Source organism: Anopheles bellator, chromosome 1 (genome assembly GCF_943735745.2).
Source record: "Anopheles bellator chromosome 1, idAnoBellAS_SP24_06.2, whole genome shotgun sequence".
Taxonomy (NCBI): Eukaryota; Metazoa; Arthropoda; class Insecta; order Diptera; family Culicidae; genus Anopheles; species Anopheles bellator.
Genome location: NC_071285.1, coordinates 10,887,443 through 10,907,655, shown reverse-complemented (window position 1 = coordinate 10,907,655; position 20,213 = coordinate 10,887,443). Strand labels below are relative to the sequence as shown.

Sequence of the window (20,213 nt, the reverse complement as noted above, 5' to 3'; positions counted from 1 at the left end):
GCTATGTGGGAAGTTATCCCGTGAAGTGAAAATCAGCTGAGCGCTGAAACATAGCGCCAAAGCATAGCCCCACTGACAGTAGCGTGCAAGTTGAAGGTTTGTTTTCCTTCGCATCCACGCTTTTGTGTGCAAGAGCCTCTTCGAGTGCCGTGTGGTTGTTGTCCCTGACGAGTAACGCTGCCGGTGCACGTGGTTTCTTTCGCGAATGTGCTTTTCTTTAAAATGCGGACATTTCCAGCAAACGGTTTCAATTAAATATATCATATATATTTATTTATCCACTACCAATTCGATTCAGTGATGGTATGACTATGTTATACTCAATCGCAATTGTCGATTTGTGGCCTGTCTTCCTTTAATGCGCCCTTAGAGCAACGCCGCTAGAATATTGGTATGCCTGTAACCAGCTTGTAACGAGTATGTTTTGTAACAATCGCTGAGCTCGATCAGCTACCTTGCGTTAGCTTTCCGCCAGTGCCCTTCGCCGGTTGTAAACTGTTGGGTTCTAAATTCTTTTTGCCAAGCTTGGCCCTTTCGTCGGGACTCGTTCGACCACTTTCTTCACGATACAGAACCTCCGATACCCTCTTGCCGGGTTCCATCGTTCACAAAACGCTATCCAACGCTTTGTGAAGGAATAAATAAACGGATACTAAGCATCGCGAAAAGGCGAACGACAAGCGTGTGAGAATTTACAATTATGTTTTTCAAAACTAAGTAACTTTTTTGTCGGTTATTTAGTAGAACATTCACAAAACCTCTTCATGGTGGTGAACGTTTGCAAACGTTAGTGTTGCTTGAAGGAGGCCCACTCTATACCCACCCATGCGACTCTGGAGGAACTCTCGAGGGGAGGTGAGTTATACTCGTCCTCCCGGTGGTAAGTTGAGGGATATGTACAGGTGTGTCACGATGGGTGCGAAATGGCTAAAGTCCCTCCGACAGGTTGTACGCAAAGGGTGAAAATCATAGCACAGCGCTTAACTAAGAAAAGGCAGCACACAGCACGGTTCTACGTACAAACGCATTGGCTATTCTCATTCGGTGTATTTGATATTTGCTATACTCATCTTTGATTTATTTCTATGCATTCATCTCTCATTTACCTTTCCTTTCACACCAACAGCGCACAGCGGCAACGGCATTCGTTTGCCCGTTTTACTTTTTTTGTGTTTATTTTTTCTTTTTCTTTCTGTTTTTAATGTTTTTCTCCTATCTCCTAGTTTCTTTATCTTTTACACTCTGTTACATCTTTTGCACTGTAAACACTGTTACATTCTGGCTGTATAAAGGTTTTTGCTGTTCCATTTACCTATCGCTCGTTCACTCGCTCATGACCACCATTCGCACAACCGCATTCACACCATTCACGCCATGCATTACACGTTCGCCCAGTCCACTAAGCGTGCCCAAAAAATTATAAAACACCGGCAACATCTATAATTGTAACTAATTTAAAACAATGTACAACCTAAAACACTAACCACAAAACCAAGGATGATGCGTTACATTCGCCGTGAAGGAATCAAGCATCGCCAAAGTTCATCCGGGTTACATCTGCCCTTCTAAAATGATGATCACCACCAGTTCTGTTTTCTAACCGTCTCTAACCACCGGCACCACCTCCTGGCTGGCTCGTTGTCGCGGAAAGCTAACGAATCTACGGTCAATTCTAGCATTGACAATGAGGACTTATTAATCGGTTGCATCCCCCTGACGAGCATGATCTTTGAGGGTGCGATCTTTTCTTTTGTTTCAATCCTAGTAACGATCAACGCCGGCCCCGCGCCACCGCCACCTTATTGCCGTGTGCTTTCTTCTGTACATACCCTTTGCCGGAATGGCGTATTCACGCGTTTCCCGCTGCTGGCAGCATTCGGTTTTGTTTTAGCGCCCGCTTGGCGCTACTGAGAGAAACCCCGAGGAGAGTTCCGTCAGAGAAGCTTAAAATGGTTCCCGCACAGTGAGGAGCGAGAACCTGGGGTGCTCCAGCGCCCCTTCGTTACTGGGTGGGTTTTGAATGACATAGCTGCGTTCCGTGGGGTTCCGCTTCCTGTGCGGGGGCTTCGGCTTGCCGTGTTTCCTTCTCACCAAACAGGTTGACCATATTTTCTCTATGTATACGCTAAGTAACTAGTTACGGTAGGTGAGTGTGGGTGTGTATGTGTGTCTGGCTTCCAACGATACGCGCTTCCTGCTCTTTACGAAGAAGGGTGACCATTTCCGTCTTACTTGTACTTGTGTTGTTTTTCGGGTTCGAAACACGAGGTGGGTCGTGCAGCACCGGCACCCACCATCTGTCTGCTAGCCGGGGAGTAGCAGCAGCATCGCCGCACAGCAGCGGCAGCAGCGCCATCCGGTTCAACGGACCAACGGTAGTAGTAGCAGTAGTGGTAGTAGTGGCGCTAGGTTCCGGATTCCGCCTCTGAGGTGTAATAGTATAGCTAAATCGTACGCGGCGCACGGTGGTGTTCGGTCCGAGTATGCGCGCTCGGGGAAACCACAGAATCGTCTAATCGTTGCAAGTTCCCGATGGGGTCTACTGTGCTTCACGGCAGGCGACGGCAGCCACCAGGGCCGCTCCACGGCCGGACCCATCCTCCGACAGCATCAGGTCGAAGGAGATGTGCGGTTTCACGAACTGTCGTATCTTCTGCACCATTAGATCGTGGAACTTGGGATGGAAACGGTACACCGAACCGTCCACGCCGACCTACAATGAGCCAGTTCGAAAGCGGGATGTTAGAAGAGTCCTTGCGCCATTGCCGCTTACTCAAACACCGTACCGTCACGCTTGGTTCATCCATTTTGTTGATCAGCGCCGCGATGCCGGCCGAGACGAGGTGAGCCGCCCGGCTCGAGACACACTCGCAGATGTAGCGTACGTTGGCGCAATCCTCGTCGGACGCGTGCTCCAGACCGAGCTCATCCAGCACGTCCCGGCAGTACGTGTACGTGCCCGGTTTGTCGGACTCGATTTCCGATACGTACTTCGTGAAGAACTGGCCGCGCTTGAAGAGGATGTCCGAGCCTACACCGCCGAACAGGAAGCCCGCCTTCGTGAACTTTACGATCGCCAAACGGGCCAGCTCGCCCATGTACATGCCCGAGATCATCTTCTCCTGCCTGTTGGGAAAAGGGACGGTTCAAAGGGACGGGTCAATCACTCGATAGCCCCGCGGATCACGCGCGGATCGTTCACTTACAGCTGCCGTCCTGGGTTGATGCTGTGCTGATCGATTTCACGATCGTACTCGGTGCGCACAAAATCTAGCGCCCCATCGTCACCGAAAGCGCCCCACTCGGTGTTGATGAGGACGTGCTTCTTGATGTTCTCGCCGGTCTTTGGCCCATCGAACTGGTCACAGTTTTCCACTCGCTCGACGTAGCAGGCGTTACTGCCCGTACCTGGTGATACCCGTAGAGATGCGATCGATTGAAAAGGATCATTGTCAGTTTCTTTTGCGTACTTCTTGTGGTGGTCATTCTCGTAAATCGAGGACCCATGCCGAGGAACTCATGCAAGGAAGTAGTACGGGAGTAGTAGGTAAAAGAGGTAGAGAGACAGTGTAGGCGATAGGATTAGTAAGTTAATAACAAAAAACGACCAAAAACGAAAGTGATAAATGATAGTGTTAGGAATTTTTCAAAAACTATAATGTACAGTAGAGCGAATCCTTTTTTTTGAATACCATCACCAGCCTAGAGAGTGCACCAGCCAATCGAAGTACCAATCTTACCGGACAGGACGCCAATCATTGTGTAACGTTTCGAATGGGAATGTAACGATAGGTTAGGTTTTGGGCACACTTTCTGTTAGAAATTACACCCTAGCCGCCCGTTGGCGGTGCCCCCTGCTCAGACAGTCTCCGACACCACGAGCACCCAATTAAAGCACACATACAGCACCGCACACACACATACACACACACGCTCAGCAGGCACGGTTACATACCGACAATCAGTCCTATTCTGCAGTTGTGGTTCTTCCAGGCACAGGACATCAGCGTGCCAGTGGTATCGTTTAGGATGGCACAGATATCAATTTGAACGTCCTGTATGTTTAACGACGGCATCGACAAGAAGAAGATTTGCGTGATTGTACAGGGCGAGTGCGCAGGACAGAATGAAAGAGAGGGCGATAGATATGGTGCATATGGGGCCGGCAGGACCATCAGGCAAGCGATTTCGATGGACGAGTCAGAGCAAATCAAAAACAACCGCCGACCGGAATGAGATGATCATATTTTGCAAACGCGATCGTGTCGATCGTGCACAAATGATTTCGATGTCGTAGAATGGGTGTTCGAGGAAGGAGAGAAAAAATAAAGAAAGAGAAAGAAATAATCCTGTTAATTGATCATGCTTTCGATGTTCGATGCATCGCTGGAGAAAGAGTGTTCTTCGCTGACAGGTGGCGTTAGTAGTTGCGCTGATAGTATATTCCTTGTGCTTCCTTATCTACCACAATATTTCATCAAACACGAAAAATATGCGATCACCTTGAACACTCCCACGGCCACCGGTTCATCCACCGCCTTTGAACTCGAGGTTAGTACTAGATTTGATTTCATTTGTCAGATCCGTTCTTCGGTTGTTTAACGACGCTGACTTTGAACTCGATGACCACACAAGGGTTCGACTGTGTTTGTCGTGGTTTCTGATTGCTGTTCACCACGCTGGTTCCCAATTAATTTTGACTATAGTGCACTTTTTGTTTGTGACGAGCGGGGGTCTCCACACCAATTGACTAATGTGGCGTTCATGCCGCCGCGGGCTATTTGTGAATGGTTGTCTGCTCCAAGGCTGTGTTGCCTTGAACGTCGGAGTTGCTTTCGATTCTGCGATCAAGTGGCGTGGAGGTGATTGGTGAAACAAAAAGGAGTCAATTTTTGCTATTCCACCGTGAGCTGCGATCAAAACTGTGGCAATGACCCGAAGAATGGTAGGGTTTAATTTAATGGTGTCAAAATGATTCCTTTTGAGCACCGAAGTGGGTCACGGGCGGTTACCATCTTCTAAACCGGGCATCTTGGTTTATTATTTTTCCAGTTTGCAGCTGTCGCCAGCCACTTCAGATGGTTCGGAGGGGCCCTGATTATGGGGGGCAGTAAAATGGCTGATCCCGAGTGAGCTCGCGCTCCAAGGCTGTTATCATCCAGCCAGGACCAGGAAACGCTCTGATTCGACCGGCTTTCAGGTTTTAATGCATTTATAGTGAGGGCAATAAAACGTTGATAGTGCACCGTAAAGCGAGGGAACTGTTGACTCTAAAGCTTGTTTTGATAACCGATTCTGCAGAGAAAGTCTTCCCGGATTTGTTTTCGGCACGTGTTACCGTTTTTTCTTTTTATAAATACGTTTCCTATACGTTTCATGTGTTGTAGCACGAAAGAAAACATCAGGACTTTGTAGAAACATGCTTCATTCTGCATTCTGCATTCTGCATTCGAAGCGGATGATGGGGATGGACCTTTCGATACATTCACAGCAGTTTGTGTGCATTCTTGATGAAGATGGATAAGAGTGCAACAAAAGGTGAAATATACTTAAAACAATAGACTATCAAACGGATTTCCCGTACTAGCTGCGGTGTAACAATCCAGAGAATAGAGTGCCACGAGCGTACAACAACGGTTGACGAACGATAGTCAGAAAGTGTAAAAAGGATAATACGAAAGAAAATAAAAAGACACAGGAAAGGTTGTGTAAGATAGAAAAGAACGTAATTACTTAGTGTCACTGTTCTTGGGTTTGCTATACAAAACAATTAGGAAACGAAAACTCGTAAGATAAGATAAATTTATAACAGATCGTGAAGAGAACAACAGAGAAAGTCGAAAGCTCTTCGAAAGGACGGGCACGGGACGGATGAGAGAAATTTGGAATCAAAATTTAGCCCTCCGGCCAGTTCTTACCAATTATCACTCCGACTTTACAATCGTGATTACTGTGCGCGCACGACATTAGCGTTCCCGTGGAGTCGTTCAGAATGGCCATCACCGCAATGTTTACGTCCTGTGCGATTGGTGAGGTTTCGAGAGATTTTGTCACCCGCACGTTGCGCGAAGATCGTGGGCGATCGTTAATCGTTCATTCCAATAAGGATTGAGTGTGTATTTAAACAAATTAGGTTCGTTTGAAGAATCAACAGTAGATCATATAAGTTAGTCGAAAAAGCGGATTGATGGGGAGAGAGTGGAAAAAACGCATTTTTGTATTTTCTTCTGTGCGAAAAAGTATGTCGAGAGGTCTGGCGTTAAAAGTGGAATGCTACAAAAGTGACAATAAAACCGACTGTTGTGTTTCACACCAGTTCCTGTGAAAGGGTTCAATTTGGACGATCCTTCCGGTCCGCGCGTACTTACCCCTCGTCTGGCGATCGCGTCTTTCAGCAGCTGTACGACATCTTCACCGACCACACCGGAACAGTTGAAACCTTTGGTCCACCGGGCCAGAATACCTTTGGTAAGGCCGAGCTGTGTTAGCGGGAATGAGAATGTGAACCCTAGTGGCAAACGTTCCTCGTAAACGGAGTGTTCCTGCGACCAAGAAAGACAAGGACACCAAAGGGCATTACAATGTGGTTCCGGGTTGCGTTTTTTGATGGATCACGATCACCACAAGCGCAATCGTTTGCCATTTTTCGCACTCGGCGTTGTGATAAAAGCATGACACACGACTGTCTAATCTGGTGTCAGAAATGTTACCGCCTGTCGGGCGAACGATAATGGGAAACGATTTGATAAGCGTTCAACGCGGTCCACTCGGCCGGTCGACTACGAAGTTGCATCAGTAAACACCGAAGCTCATTGTTTCCGGCTGATGCTCACCTTCATAAAGTTGGCTAAACATTCGGCAATGTGATCGAAGAGCTGCGTCCCACTGCCAAGCATGATGCTCTGTGGAATGGCGTAGATCTTCGACAGCATCTCAAAGTCGTTCTCATCCTTCAGATGGATCAGCAGCACCCGGAAGTTGGTGCCACCGAGGTCGAGGGCCAGAAATTTACCTTTCTCTAAAAGGAGAGCAGAGCGTAGGATTAGTAAACGCCATCGGGATGTGCTGTTCGCAATGGGTACGATCGCGCACCTTTTCCATTTGGCAGGTCCTGTACGTAAGTGATGAAACATTTCACATCGGCCTCGGCGTGCGTTTCTTTGCTCAATCCTCGATTGATTTCCTTCAAGACCCGCCGCATGATCTCCTCCACCTGTTTGTCTGTGAGGATCAGTTCCTTGCATTGCTCACGAATCTGCAAAATAGCCGAAAATAAGGGTATTAGAAGAGGCGCACAGTTACATCAGTTCCCATCGAATTAAATCACAAGAAGCAAATGGAAAATAAATGGACCAAAACTTTCGCACAAACAATGACCACACAACACCATCACGTGAAATGTATGTACGGGATTGGCAGCAACGTCCTGCGTGGCCAGCGAAGTGGATGAATGTTTTCGGAGGAATGCCCCGCAAAAGTTTGCGATCGTTCTTCGAACCTTTTCACCGTTGGAAGACATTTTCCGGCCTCGTAGGGGAACTTTTCAGACGAAACCTACTTCAGCTGACTGTGAAACCTGCACCCCGTGTACAACAATACTGATAGCGATGGCCAGCAGTAGAGCCCACCGAACCCGCAGCCGTCCGAGTGGCCTGTGACGCAGACAGATAGTGGCGTGTAAACTATCAGCCACCTCAACGATTCCAACGGTTTCCGACAAACAAGATCGGAGCAGAGCGATGACGGGCACGATGACGGGTTTTACCGGGGTGCATACCCGCAGCTTGGAGGTGTGACAATCGGCGGTAATCCCGATCTCGAGAGGCTCGCAATAATCTAAGGACGAGCCGCCGCCTGTCAATTTCGCTTAACTCCGTGCGGCCACTCATTAATGTACCAGTATCAGCCCGGGCTATCTCATATGGGAGCGTCAATATTTACGATCCAAGCCAACATCATGTAACGTTATCACCGTGAGCAGGAGGCACGCAAAAAGGGAAATAATTACTGCAGCCAAAAGATTCATTGATTGATTTTGTTTTACTCTTCATAAGTTTCGGAATCTTCCCGTCCATTACACCCGTGCGACTGTATTGCCTCACCGGATTAGCCCTCGATACGTTGATCGATAATCCTCCGGCGCATGGGAGCCGTCCCAGTCTACCGGGCCTATCAAACACTCCTGCCCACATCGGGCGATAATACTGTCCGCTTCCGGGGGCAAGGTTACGGCGTAAAAACAAGTCCATCGCTAGCCGACGCAATCGCGCCCGTATGGACGTGCAGTTGAAGGTAGACCCGAGAAGTGTAACGATCGGCCACAGTAGTGTTTACAGTAACGTCACCCTCGGTGGGCGCCTTTTAATAGGTGGGTTTGGTCTAGGTCGGCCATCGGCAATAAGCGCACCATTCACGTGGCCGCCCGTGTGTGGCCGGTTTATTATTGCTAAATGTTACCGTCATCGATATGGGCCCGTGAAATGCAGCTTTACTATTGCAATGCACCGGCGTGACACGTGATTGCTGCGCGACGAGGTGCACTTTCGTTGGGTTTCACATTGAAACTATATTTTACCTCCCGAGGCAGCAGAAAATGGCTGCAGCCAACTAATTGCTTGCAATCTCGAGGGGGACGCCAATGTTTGGCCAATTTCTTATCACCTCGAGCGTTGCACGTTTCTTCGCACGGAATCTTGGAATCGGTTAAGGCATGATCAGTTCCATCTGATTAGATTAATTACGCTCGGGGTGGCCATCACAGGCGCACAGAAAAGGGGAAAAACTCGAAACTGTTTGCGTGCGACCAGCAGTAAAAGGGTACCCATCAATCTCTGTTACGACATGAGCTTACAACCTGATAAGCTGGAACCGGAACCATGAATTGCTGTAAATTATGTCAATTTCAAATGCTTGCAATAAATGCACGTTCTTTTTGCAATAAAAAGCCGTAAATTCCGAGCTGTGAGGTTTTATCTTAAAACAAGGACGATAAGGAGTCGCTTACGGCAAATAGAGGAATGTTGTACTTTGCTGTCCTTCAACCGCCGATTGCAGTTCATCACAGAAACCACCAATTAAATCATTTCACGTTATCTTAGAAGAGACCTCGGTGTGCCGATGAACAGCGTTTTAAATATATCTCTTCTGCCAAGGGCAAAACATTTCTAAGGTCCTACATTGCCAGTTGTTATTTATTTTCTGACCAAAAATGAGACTGTCCAAATTAACTCTAATTTACTCCACAGAGGGAAATCTCTGTAACGAAGCCATATCGATACCGTGGCACAGCATCATTTAATCCACAATGAGGAAACCTTACCACATCGACAGCATGAAACTATTGACCGTTCCCACCACCCTCGCGCTGGCCGGAGTCGTTCGCATGAATCCTGTGACGTATCGAGCACCGCCGGTGAAAACAAACGCGAACATCTACGCAGTTCTACGGTTTGCGCGTCTCGAGGCCGTGGCGTTGTAGAGTGTCTCGTGTACAGAAATAAACAACAAAAACCAATGTCCCGGATCGATGGCACGGCCAGACTGTGGCGCAGGGTGGAGTATTCCGATTTTCATTTCCGTCGTCCTCGCACACATGCTCGTTTGTCGCACACCATGCGCCTCCATGCGCGCGTCAGTCAGGAGTGAGAATGACGCAAGAATATTTCACTTGTGACCAATGCAACTAACCGAAAGCCAACATCATGGTTTTTCGAAAAAAAAATTAAGCCAACTGTCGTCTCTCGGTGTGTATATAAAGGAAGAATCAGAAGGAAAAAGCAACCCCACATCCGGGAAACGTGCAGGAAAATGCAAACCTACGGATAAAAATTCCTTTTTCTACTGGCCGAAGCTGAGGCGCTGTGCGTGGTTTAGGAATTTTTTTTTCACGCAAACCGCGCTACCGAACGCCGTGTTTTCCCCGCCAAGGTTAGCAAAGGTCACCGCAACCGTCCCTGGCGTTGGACTTGATGATGGGAAGCGTTGGGCGCACTCGATACGCCAAACGATTTCTCGTGAGTTTTATTTTTAATGCTCCGAAACCTGTAAACTGTCGGCTTAAGTTTTTCCCACTTTATTACCTTACTAAAGTTATCTTTGATGACGCCCATCTTCTTCGGTGACCGACCGTTTCAACAGGGACACGTGGAGTAATGTTTTCTAAATGTAAGAAGTTGTCCAATCAAGAACCGTGACCGTTGCCGAAGGGGCACTATTGTCTGGTTTTAACCTGTATCACTTCACTGTAAACAGAAAAAAACGGAAGCTTCGTTCGTGAAGAACCGGTAAAACTATGAAGTAGGCGGTGAATATGTCCATTCACGAAAACAGCCAGCTGAATATTGTACTGTTTCACTTGTTTTTTTTTTTAAATTTCACACACAGAAGCGGTTCCGAAGCGGAAAACAAACAAACGCTAGCTGATCGTAGCCACGCGCGGATCTGCCACGCTTTCAAACCGAATCCAGCTCGAGTTGACAGTTAGGCGTGTGTCAAGGTGATGGCTAAGTGCGCGAACCGCGGCAAGTGGCGATCGGCAGCGACTACCAGGCCAACCGTTACTGCTGTTTGACGAGATCAGCTAAACTCGTGACCGTCGGACGACCATCGCCACAACACGAACCGAAGAGGCCCGAGAAAAATACACAACGCACGTAATTGCGCAGATGAGCTACTGCGATCGTGTTGTCAGTGGCGGTGTGCCTTCGAGTATCGCGACGCAATCAAAAAACCGTTTTTTTTCTTCGAAACACCACACTTCGAATAGTATACCGGCAATGTGTGGAACGATTATTTTCGTTCGGTACTGGTTCGGGTTATGACGCGGAATGAGATTTCCTGGCAAACGTCAGCATCCACGGTTCATCAGCGTCATTTCTCCCGATCGCCGCCATCACTGATTACACGGCTGTCAAACATTGGCCTCGGAAGATTGAACTCTGCACCATCATTAGGTAACGTTTCGAGGGCTGTTGGCCGGGTTGATTGAACCCGGATTTTTGGTTCCTTTTTCGATTGCTGAGCGGCACAATCAATACAGAAAAACGGAGCCTAGATTAGAGAGATACCGTTCGAAGCGAATTTGGTCTCCACACGCGACATTCAGCACACAACGCACAGTTTGCCTGCTTTGTTCGACTCGTCAACCCAAAATAGCCACATCACATGATCTTGAGGCAAATGCTTAAACATATGCTTCTTATTTCTGTCCGGTGGCGCTTCAACACAAAGCTTGACCCGCAAAGGACGCATAAAAATGGTCCGCAGATCCGCCGTTATATTAAAACGCCCTAAAAAATAACGACGATGATGCACGACTTGCTCAAACTGTTTCGCACCGCTTGTTATTTATGGATATCGAGCACAAGCTTGAGATCTCAGGCTTGAGGCGACTAAACAAAAAACATTAAAGTTGTTAAGTCCCTTTGCTGCGTGAAAAAAAAAAATTCGCACTTCATTCTCACTTTTTTTTTTGTCGTTAGTTTTTCGTTCAGTCTGTTGTTTATCGAGCCAAGAAGCCAATGCTCACAGAAACCAGCACTGTTGTGAGTTGTACGGGCCGAAAAGGGCACGGGTTCGAAAATCTGCACCACGCTTTCGGTTACTCTAAGTAAGCCGTTGTCGTTCGTTACGATCGACCGTCACCTTTAACCGGTTCGGCAACGGCACGGTGATTAGCGCGTGCTTCGCAGTGAAAAGCTTCCGCACGAACGCACTGTACGCTGGATACTGCTGCGAGTGTCACCATTTGCTCTAGTGGCCCGTCGTTCGCAGTTCGTTGGTTTCGAAACGCACACTTGCAGCGCGGCTTACTGCGAAGGAAATGGTAATGGCTGTGTGTTCGATATCGAAATCCGTTCACCGGTTTGGTGACCGTTCCAACTGTAAGTACAGTGAGTCACAAACGTTACTTATCTAAAGCGTGCGGAAGGATAAAGGATTAGAGAAAGGAAACTAATTAAACGGTGAACGATCAAGTGTATGCTTGTTGTGATTGACAAGGATTAGTGGGAAGGTTGGTCCAGTTTCATTTTGATGGTGCTGCGCTGCTAAAAAAATTAGACTATAGACTCAACAGCCATCGTCAATAACCATGATTGGAATAATCACTATCACAGCTGAGCCTAATAGTGCCATAAATTCAACCAAACTGAAAGCAAACCGATAAGGACGGCTGTGGAAGAAACCGGAAGCTCACTGTAGTTCACTTATCACCCGCCCGGCTAACGGTCCTCGGTGGCCTAACCGCGGCACGACTCAGCCAGAAGTAGAAACACAAATAGTAGTTAAAAACAGACGGACAAGAAAAAATCAACGCCTCAAATCAATCCGACGGCGTCGCTGTGTGCGAGCAAGGGGAATTGACCGATCGACCTGTCGCTAAAAACAGCCACAAATCGAGCAGTCACGGTGCCGTACCCCGCGGACACAAGGACACACAATGTATCAAGGCGATGGTCGTTGAGGAGAGTCCGCGAAGAGTGCAGGAAGCAAATCTTTTTTCAGCAACCGAGCAACGCCATTACTGCATCTTTTGTATCGATACAAATCATGCCAAACTGCTGAATTTCCCTTCTATGGCACAGCACAGCAGCACAGCAAGGATCGGTCAAAAAGTCTTAGGGCACACAGTCGTGTACGTGAAACCGGCCACTTCTTAAAGCATTCCAACGGAGCGACAGGTTAAGCCCACGCGCAGCACCTAGCGGTACTTTGGCGGGAACCCAGACACCAGCCAGCCAGTGTGAAGTGACCGAACAGCATTCCATCAGCCTATGCAGCATCCAGCCCACGTGTGTTGGTGTGTGGACCGGCGAGCTGCATAATAAATTCTATTGCCGTGCTGGGCGATGGGACGAGCCCCCCGAATTAACATGATGAGACGCAGAAGATCGGAAATACTCGAAGAATTTTTTGTACCATCTAAAGGCATGCGCGTTCTGCTGGCGCTGATCTTCGTTTCGCCCGATCGACAGTCCGAGGTTATAAATAGCGTGATTCGACCGAAACAGAACTAAATCAACAAGAACACGCTGAAGGCAGGGCTGAAAGCTACCTTGTTCGCCTTGTGGCCTTGCTCAGTTACGGCGAAATGGATCGATGGAGAGCAATCGACGATCACAGTTTACGCTTGCCACGGACAATTTGATGGCGCGGTATGTGCAATACCGAATGCGTCAGAGGATGAACGTCAATCGTTGATAGCGGTAAACATGTGTCAACGTTTCCGCTGAGCATACCACATTCGGACGGTTGGAAGTGCTCAGAATTCAGCAGCGCCCGCTGGGTTTCCTTCCGTTACGTCATCGATCGCCAATGTGATCGGAAGCAATCCGTGACTCATTTCGTTAATCGAAGTAGTAGAAGCGAAAGTATCGATCGACATTTATTCCATTCCATTCCATTCCATCTGAGAATTAGTGGAAAAGTAAAAGCCGGAAGCCACACCCTCGGCCAATCTGTTGAATGTCAACGATAATGTGCGCACGGAAAACGGCACCGACCACAACGAACAGAGAGAGAGAGAGCGATAGGGGCTACGATCGTTCCATGACATTGAAACCGAACGAAACGTGAATCGCTGCACGTTGCACTTGGGGTGGGTTGCGCACATGGCGCAAAACTGCACCGCCATGTGGGCGGCCTCGTTGCGTCTCGACCGGCCACAAGCATTGTCAAGTTGTCGTGATTAATCATCCGCCGTTCATGCACGAAGCGTCATCAGCGACATTTAATTACGACGTAAGCGCCAACCCAAGGCACCAACGACGCCCAGTCTATCGTTTGTTTGGGAGAGACTCCCCTGAACCAAAGCATAACCCAAAAACATGGACGAGTTGGACTTTGGCCCGTAGATTGGACGGCACAGCAGGTTCTTAAGACACACACCACAGAACCCAATCGAATTTGTTTACGCCAACGAAAGAATGTTTTGTTTGTAGAAAACGATCCACCCAATCGGAATTTAACTGATCCCCGGTCGTACTGTTCTTATCAACCAAATGTAACGGAGAATCGATCGTTATTTCTGTTGATCTTCTGCTACAATTTAATTGTATTGTAACTGTTGAGAGTTGCGTGATAAAAAGTCATTTTCTTAGAAACGACTAAAACCTGTCATAAGGACTTTTGTCTTAATTTTTGCGCGGCATAAAATTCACTTAACACCCCATTTTCGCATTCATACAGCAATCGTTATCCAGTGAATCGCGTGCTCTAAAGTAAACTATCACAACACCTTCCCTCGCACACGCCAAGGACACCGGGTTCGAGAGAGGGCCCGCTAGGTAGTACCTGACCGCGTTCTACTACGCCACTTCATATCGAAAAGGGAGTTGCTAAAACAGGTTCCGCCAAACGCACCGCATTACGGCTCGCAAGACAACTCGAGCACCGGAAACAGCGAGTACTTCCGCGAGTCGCTCTGTCGCTGATCCACTCTGACGGCACGTAACGACCTTTCGTCGTCGGTTACAGGTCAGTGCACCGTGGTTGGTGGCGAGTGGCTCACGACTTGTGGGCCCACTCGAATCAGCGATTGTGAATGTTTGACCGTCAATGTCACCAGCATTTGTTTTAGCACTGTAAGAAAATGACCTTTACCATTACCAGTTCACGATTCTTGTGAAGGGCAACCAACGGGTTCAAGAACCAGGGTAGGACACACGGGAGAAAGTGATGTCTTACGTAAGTCCATCCGTTCTCTCCCGTTGCTGAGGTATCGGAATGTCGGCCAAATGTTACCGCAGCAAGAGTAGACGTGACTACTAATTCACCAATCGACCCGGTCACCAATACAGGCTCCTTTCGGGAACCACTAACCATTATTACGGACACAACGGAGCAATGCGCGAAAGCGAAAAAACCACCCCGAACTGGTTTTGTGCGGCACGAAATGGTACGGACAGTGCGCGAGGGAAGATTGGCCGGCACACGCCGCTGGACACACTGCTTTTGTGGGGCGACCCGATCAACGGAAGGTCAACCTGATTGTGCAAAGAGCAAGGAAGCTACAGTGAAGTAAGGAAAACAGAATTGGAGAGAAAAAGAGCGAGGACCAGGCTAATGGTGCCATCGGGTAATTGGCACCTATTGCTTGAGCGCCAGTTGTCCGGCCCACCGTACGCGAAAGTGAAACGAACACGAAAATGCAACCAAACACACGTTGGTGGTCATCGATTTTTGTCAAGATTTACGAGCGACGAAGAATTTCCAGATTTGCAAAACATTAAACGTGTCCTCTGTGCCGTTGCGATCTGTTGCTCTGCTGGTTGTTTTGCTGTGTCGAAGCCGCAAACCAGTTCGCGGAGGTTTGGTGGCCCTGTCGGCGAACCAGTTCTGGTGGTTTGATTATTCGACAAAACAGGGCGCCAGGCTAATCAAGGCCGTGGCATTTCTAAGATGCTTGGCAGGATCCCATCAGGATAACCCATTCCGGAGGCAGGCAAAGGTTGGAATGCAGACCGGACAAGATCGCATTGATTCATTGATTTATGATCATTCGTGCCAATGGTCCCCGCGCCACAGAGCTGGGATGATGCAACAGCCTCTAATAATTTCCAATACGAATGAAAAGAAAATCGATCAACCGATGGAGGCGCCCATCCTTTATCCCGCGACAAGAAACCGAATTAATCCACTCCGCCTAAACGAGTGAAAAGTCCTCAAAAAAGTAGCAATTAATCTGATGTAACTTTACGACCGGCATCGGAGCAGACCGCACACCGAACCGAACAAGGACCACGACGCTTGTCAAGGTGTCCTTCAGTGAAACGCCTCAAGGTCAGTGACGCCACGATGGGCGGGCTTGCGGTAGGTAATAGGGAGAAGCGTTCACGTCCGTCGGTCGTTGTCGTAGTCATAGCGCCGCCAGCCGGGCAAGCGGTAAAAGGACCAATTCCCTATTACCTAACGTCTACCAGCGCGACACGCGTCGTAAGAACGTCTGTTGTCCTGCGCGCACACTCACTGTCAGCGAAATGTCCTTCCCGGATTCTCGCCCACGTCCACGGGAAACAGGTTCAACAAAATTGGATTCTTTTTACGCAGCTTCAAAGGGCAGCTTGATGGCGAGTCAACGGATGAGTGCGGGAAAGTGCTTTTCACTTTCTCGAGGAAAAATCTCTTTTCCTGTAGTGGTCACCGGGCGCATTCATGAGGTTCATTCCCACACATACACGCGTTTCGGGACAAACGTGACTCTTATGGCAGCTCATTTCATTCATTGAGAAAATACAAGATTCGGGTTCGGGTTGTCGTTGCCGCAAATCCGTCGATTAAGGAATCCGAAGGAGGAAGAGTAAAACTCAACTGAAAATGATGGACACAATTTATTTGCCTGTGTGCAGCACAGTCCGGCGAGGTCCCGCGGTACTTACTTCCTTACTGACCCGGTCCACGTGCAATCCCATGAATGGTTTCACCAGATCCATGATTCACTTTCGCTGGGCTCGCTCGTGCGTGGCACGTCGGTTCCAAAATCTACTACGGGGGGCCGTCGGCTTTGTCGTGGTCGCCTCCGTTGCGATAACAAGTACGACGATTTCGGTGCTCTAATATGCTTTTGCTAGATTTTCTTCGCTCTTTTTTTTTCGTTCACTGAACGCTCACGTTGAGGGCACACGTCAGCACACGTACAGACACATACACAGCACACATACACATGCACACTGGTTGGAAAGAACATAGAGAAATAGGGTAATAATGTGAAGGGCACCGTTTTGCAACCCGGTGTGGTCGATGAGATTTTTCCCAAGGAACACTCCTTCGGGAGGGACGCCAAAGGCGAACGTACTTGCGAGGACCTACAAAACGGACACAACTGGAGGCCAAATTAGATCATGACGTGTCGCACACCCTCTGGGCCCAAAAGGATTCTCCGGGCAGGGGTTGGTCAGTACAAGATCGTCAATGTTTCGCTGTTTGTTTTGCTGATCGACATTCGACTTCACCACACGGAGAGTTGCACAGTCACCGCACACCACCACCGCCTACCCGGATGCTGCGGTGTGTTGACGTAACACACCGCGTTAAACGGACCACACTCAAAAGTGCACGGACGAAACAGTGCAACGCGGCCACAAACAACGTGGATCTTTTCGGGGCGCGATCTGTCAAACTCCACACCCGCGGGATCGACGAAAACGCACCTCTTTGAACGCCACCGAAAGAGGAACACGTTGCGTTACCGGTGTGTCAAAAACAACTGCGAGCGCGTGCGGGTAAAATATTTTTATTGAAAATTTGTCCAGTAAGGTCACCTTGGCGAGAAATGGAGAACGCGAGAGTGATAAAGTCGCGTGCGCTCCAAGTGTTCCCGTTCGGTTCGCAGTGTGCGTGCCATCCACGCCACCGAAATGTGCGCCCGCGGTGAAAGAGCACAAACCGGCCAGCACAGAGAGAGCAGAGTGAGAGAGAGAGAGAGAGTAACGCGCGCTGAGACAATACCACTAACACCGCTACAAACCTAGTCGCGGTCAGACCTTTTTTTCCCAAACACACCGGTCACAAACAACGGACAGACTATTTGTTTTCCATGGTGCTTCAATAAAGGAGTAAAGACTCCTTGGACCAAACGATAAGTTCCGACCTCTCGCAGAGCGTCCGCTCACTGCCAGCTCACTGTCAACTTTGCAACCAATAGAAGGAGGTATTACGGAACAACAGGAAAAAACACCCGGCCCACCACCACGAACACGCACACTAGCTCACGGACAGCGCGCAATTGACACACCTCCAAAGTCACCCAACGGTGCTGACGTCACTACGCGATATCACCTCGCGGCGGCCCAAGGCGCCGCAACCCTTCCAAGCGATAACCTTCCGTTCGGGATATACGCTTTTGATTTCATTTTCTCTTTCATTCATGTTTTCGCGTAAGGACTCCATCATTGGCTCTCTCGCTCGGTCTCGCTCTCTCGCTCTCTCTCTGCCTTTCGCTTTTTCTCAGAGCAGCGATGGAGAACGGAGTTTTCCCACGGAGTTTCTCTATTTCTCGCCTTCTGAGATGCATTTTCAAACTTTTCAAACGGTACTTTATGCTATTCTCTCTCTCTCGCTTTCCGTCGGTTTTCCATTGGCAAACCAAACCCACTCTCGAACGTCCGCCGTGCACGAAACATTCATCGAAACGTTGCATCAGCTTGTTGCAAAAATTAAAAGCAAACGTAACCGAACGGCGAACGTGACTCGAAACGGCGTCGCCATCATGCACGTTGTACTTTCTGGCTGTGAAATTTGGAGTTTTCGTAAGAAATACATAATCTTATCGGGAGCACAGCGCTTTTCGGTTGTAAAGATGATCAAGACGTTGCAAAGATTGTTGCTCAATGTTACACTGCAGATTGCGAAAGCATATAGAGGCAGACTATGAACCCGGATATCGTTTTCATTGAGAACTGATCCTCTGAGGGTAAAAACTCTAATGAAATCGCTTCGTTCATTTCTCGTCGTGAAAAGTTAAAAGCCACCAGTTCTGAACACGACCTCTGCATCTTCCAATATAGCGCCGATATTGGCCGATAACGCTTCCGAGTGGGGCAAGTCGCCGTGCCCACCATAAAACCCCGGGGTGAGGGTTGGCTTATCATTTTCTTTGGCAATCGCAATATGGCTACTCAACTTGCCATGTTCCTGTTTTATCTGTCCTGCCAGGATCGATTGTTCCGGCCGATAAGAGTGGCGTATAATCGGCTGGATGAGTCCGGGTAGAGCAAAACAAAACCAAAAAAGCACCATCATTACGGCTTCTATTTGACGGTGCGCCGATAAGAGTTTTATTCCTTTTTCGGCACCCCAAAGGGTGACGTTGTACATTTTACGTTCTGGTAGTAATGCCACATCCTACAAGTGGACTGTTTCTCAAAGATACAACCCACTTCTTTCACGATTCGATTCAACTTACCTCCTCGAGGACGTCCATTTTGGCTGCGTACGGATGGTGAGCCTGTGGCTGCGATCCCGCAGGAGAGCGATTTACCGATCGTGGCAGTTGGGCCGAAGTTGAAACGGTAGAGTTGCGGGCGTTAGCTCCTGAGCGGCAATTATGTAAATCTTCACTTTCCCCTAACACCATAAGCGCACAGACAGGAGCAGGCACACATTCGGGAGGAAGGTCAACACCGAGCAATGTTGTTTTTCACCAATGATCACCGCACGTTGTCGGTGGCCCTTGACTATTTTTACAAAATCACCTCCGATCACAATCGCGTACCCAGCACAGCACACTTACACATTAAGCGGAACGGAAGCACACTGACGCAGTCGAAGGCGACGGATGTGGACGATCGCGCTGCGAGAAGGCAGCGCGGGTTTCGAGTTTGCAAATCGGTTCGCGCAGCAAACCCCGCCACACTGTTTATTGGTAATCGGCAGGAAAATCAATAGAAAAGCGAATGCCACACGACTCTGTGCTGCAAGGAAATCCCGACAAAAAATTACAAAGTATTGTGCACAGCACAGTCGACCGACGAATGGGGGTTTTTGGCTACGGACGAGAACTCAGACGCAACCACCACGATGCACGATGGTGCAGTTTCAAGTGCAAGGTGCAGCGATGAACGATGCAAAACGGTCGATTATATAAAACCACTAACTGTGTGACATTGAACATCCACTTTCTAGCGCCACACTTCGGTACGGATTCCGTTCCAGTTTTTCGCACCACTTCGTTTTTACATTCCACACACCGAATGGGCGATTAATTTTTTACCGAACCACCTTCGCAGAGACCAGTGTAAGCAAAAGTGACGAACTGAGTGCACCAAAAACGGCTGCTTCTATAGGAAAGCTCCAAATCTAAACCAGCATTGGGTGGGACGGTTACAAAATCCGGTTGATTTGATTCTTGCACAGAAAACTTGTGTCGATCTTCGGAAGCGGTTACACAATCAATCTTCTTCCTCCTGCACGAAGGTGGCAGAATTAAACGAATCCCCTGCGCAGGGCTGAATATCACTACGTACTGTACCCGGTGTTCCGGTTGTAAAGATCCGGGGTTGTAAAAATGTACCACCAAGAAGACCGTGCGTACAACACTTTTCTCCTCTCGTGACCTCAACGACTTTTGTGTGTGCCCCTATTGGACTGCTTTCGAACCGCACACGATCGGTACCACGATGACGAAGAACCTCGAACGACTGACGAGTGGTTGAATGGCGGACTGACTCGGACGTGGTTAGCTGTTTCGCTGTCTCACTAGAGGCAGAGGGCCCCAA

The 20,213-nt window shown here is 48.6% G+C and overlaps 1 protein-coding gene across 6 annotated transcripts; it reads right to left on the bottom strand.

The window, feature by feature from the left end:
* Positions 1-250: 250 nt before the first annotated feature.
* On the bottom strand, positions 251-20,121 carry LOC131205350 (hexokinase type 2). Of its 6 annotated transcripts, none has more exons than XM_058197419.1 (9): positions 19,962-20,121; positions 18,902-19,409; positions 7,093-7,255; positions 6,834-7,018; positions 6,369-6,542; positions 3,956-4,055; positions 3,207-3,408; positions 2,787-3,126; positions 251-2,713 (listed from the first exon to the last, which is right to left on the bottom strand). In XM_058197419.1, exons 2-9 carry the CDS (start codon positions 19,070-19,072, stop codon positions 2,540-2,542), a joined length of 1,509 nt encoding a protein of 502 aa, XP_058053402.1. In that variant the 5' UTR covers positions 19,073-19,409; positions 19,962-20,121; the 3' UTR covers positions 251-2,539. The 6 variants fall into 6 exon arrangements, with proteins under 6 accessions (XP_058053402.1, XP_058053405.1, XP_058053401.1 ...); XM_058197422.1 differs by lacking the exons at positions 18,902-19,409; positions 19,962-20,121 and adding exons at positions 10,080-10,241; positions 11,644-11,782; XM_058197418.1 differs by lacking the exon at positions 19,962-20,121 and having other exon boundaries at positions 18,902-19,779.
* Between the last annotated feature and the right edge of the window lie 92 nt (positions 20,122-20,213).

Bases quoted from the DNA above. Each gene is read 5' to 3' on its own strand.
- LOC131205350 (XM_058197419.1), bottom strand. From the start codon at position 19,072: ATGGTGTTAGGGGAAAGTGAAGATTTACATAATTGCCGCTCAGGAGCT. The intron at 4,056-6,368 runs GTAAGTACGCGC...TTAAACATACAG, and splicing joins ACGCGATCGCCAGACGAGGG to GACGTTCAAATTGATATCTG. The intron at 3,409-3,955 runs GTATGTAACCGT...GGGTATCACCAG, and splicing joins CAGAATAGGACTGATTGTCG to GTACGGGCAGTAACGCCTGC.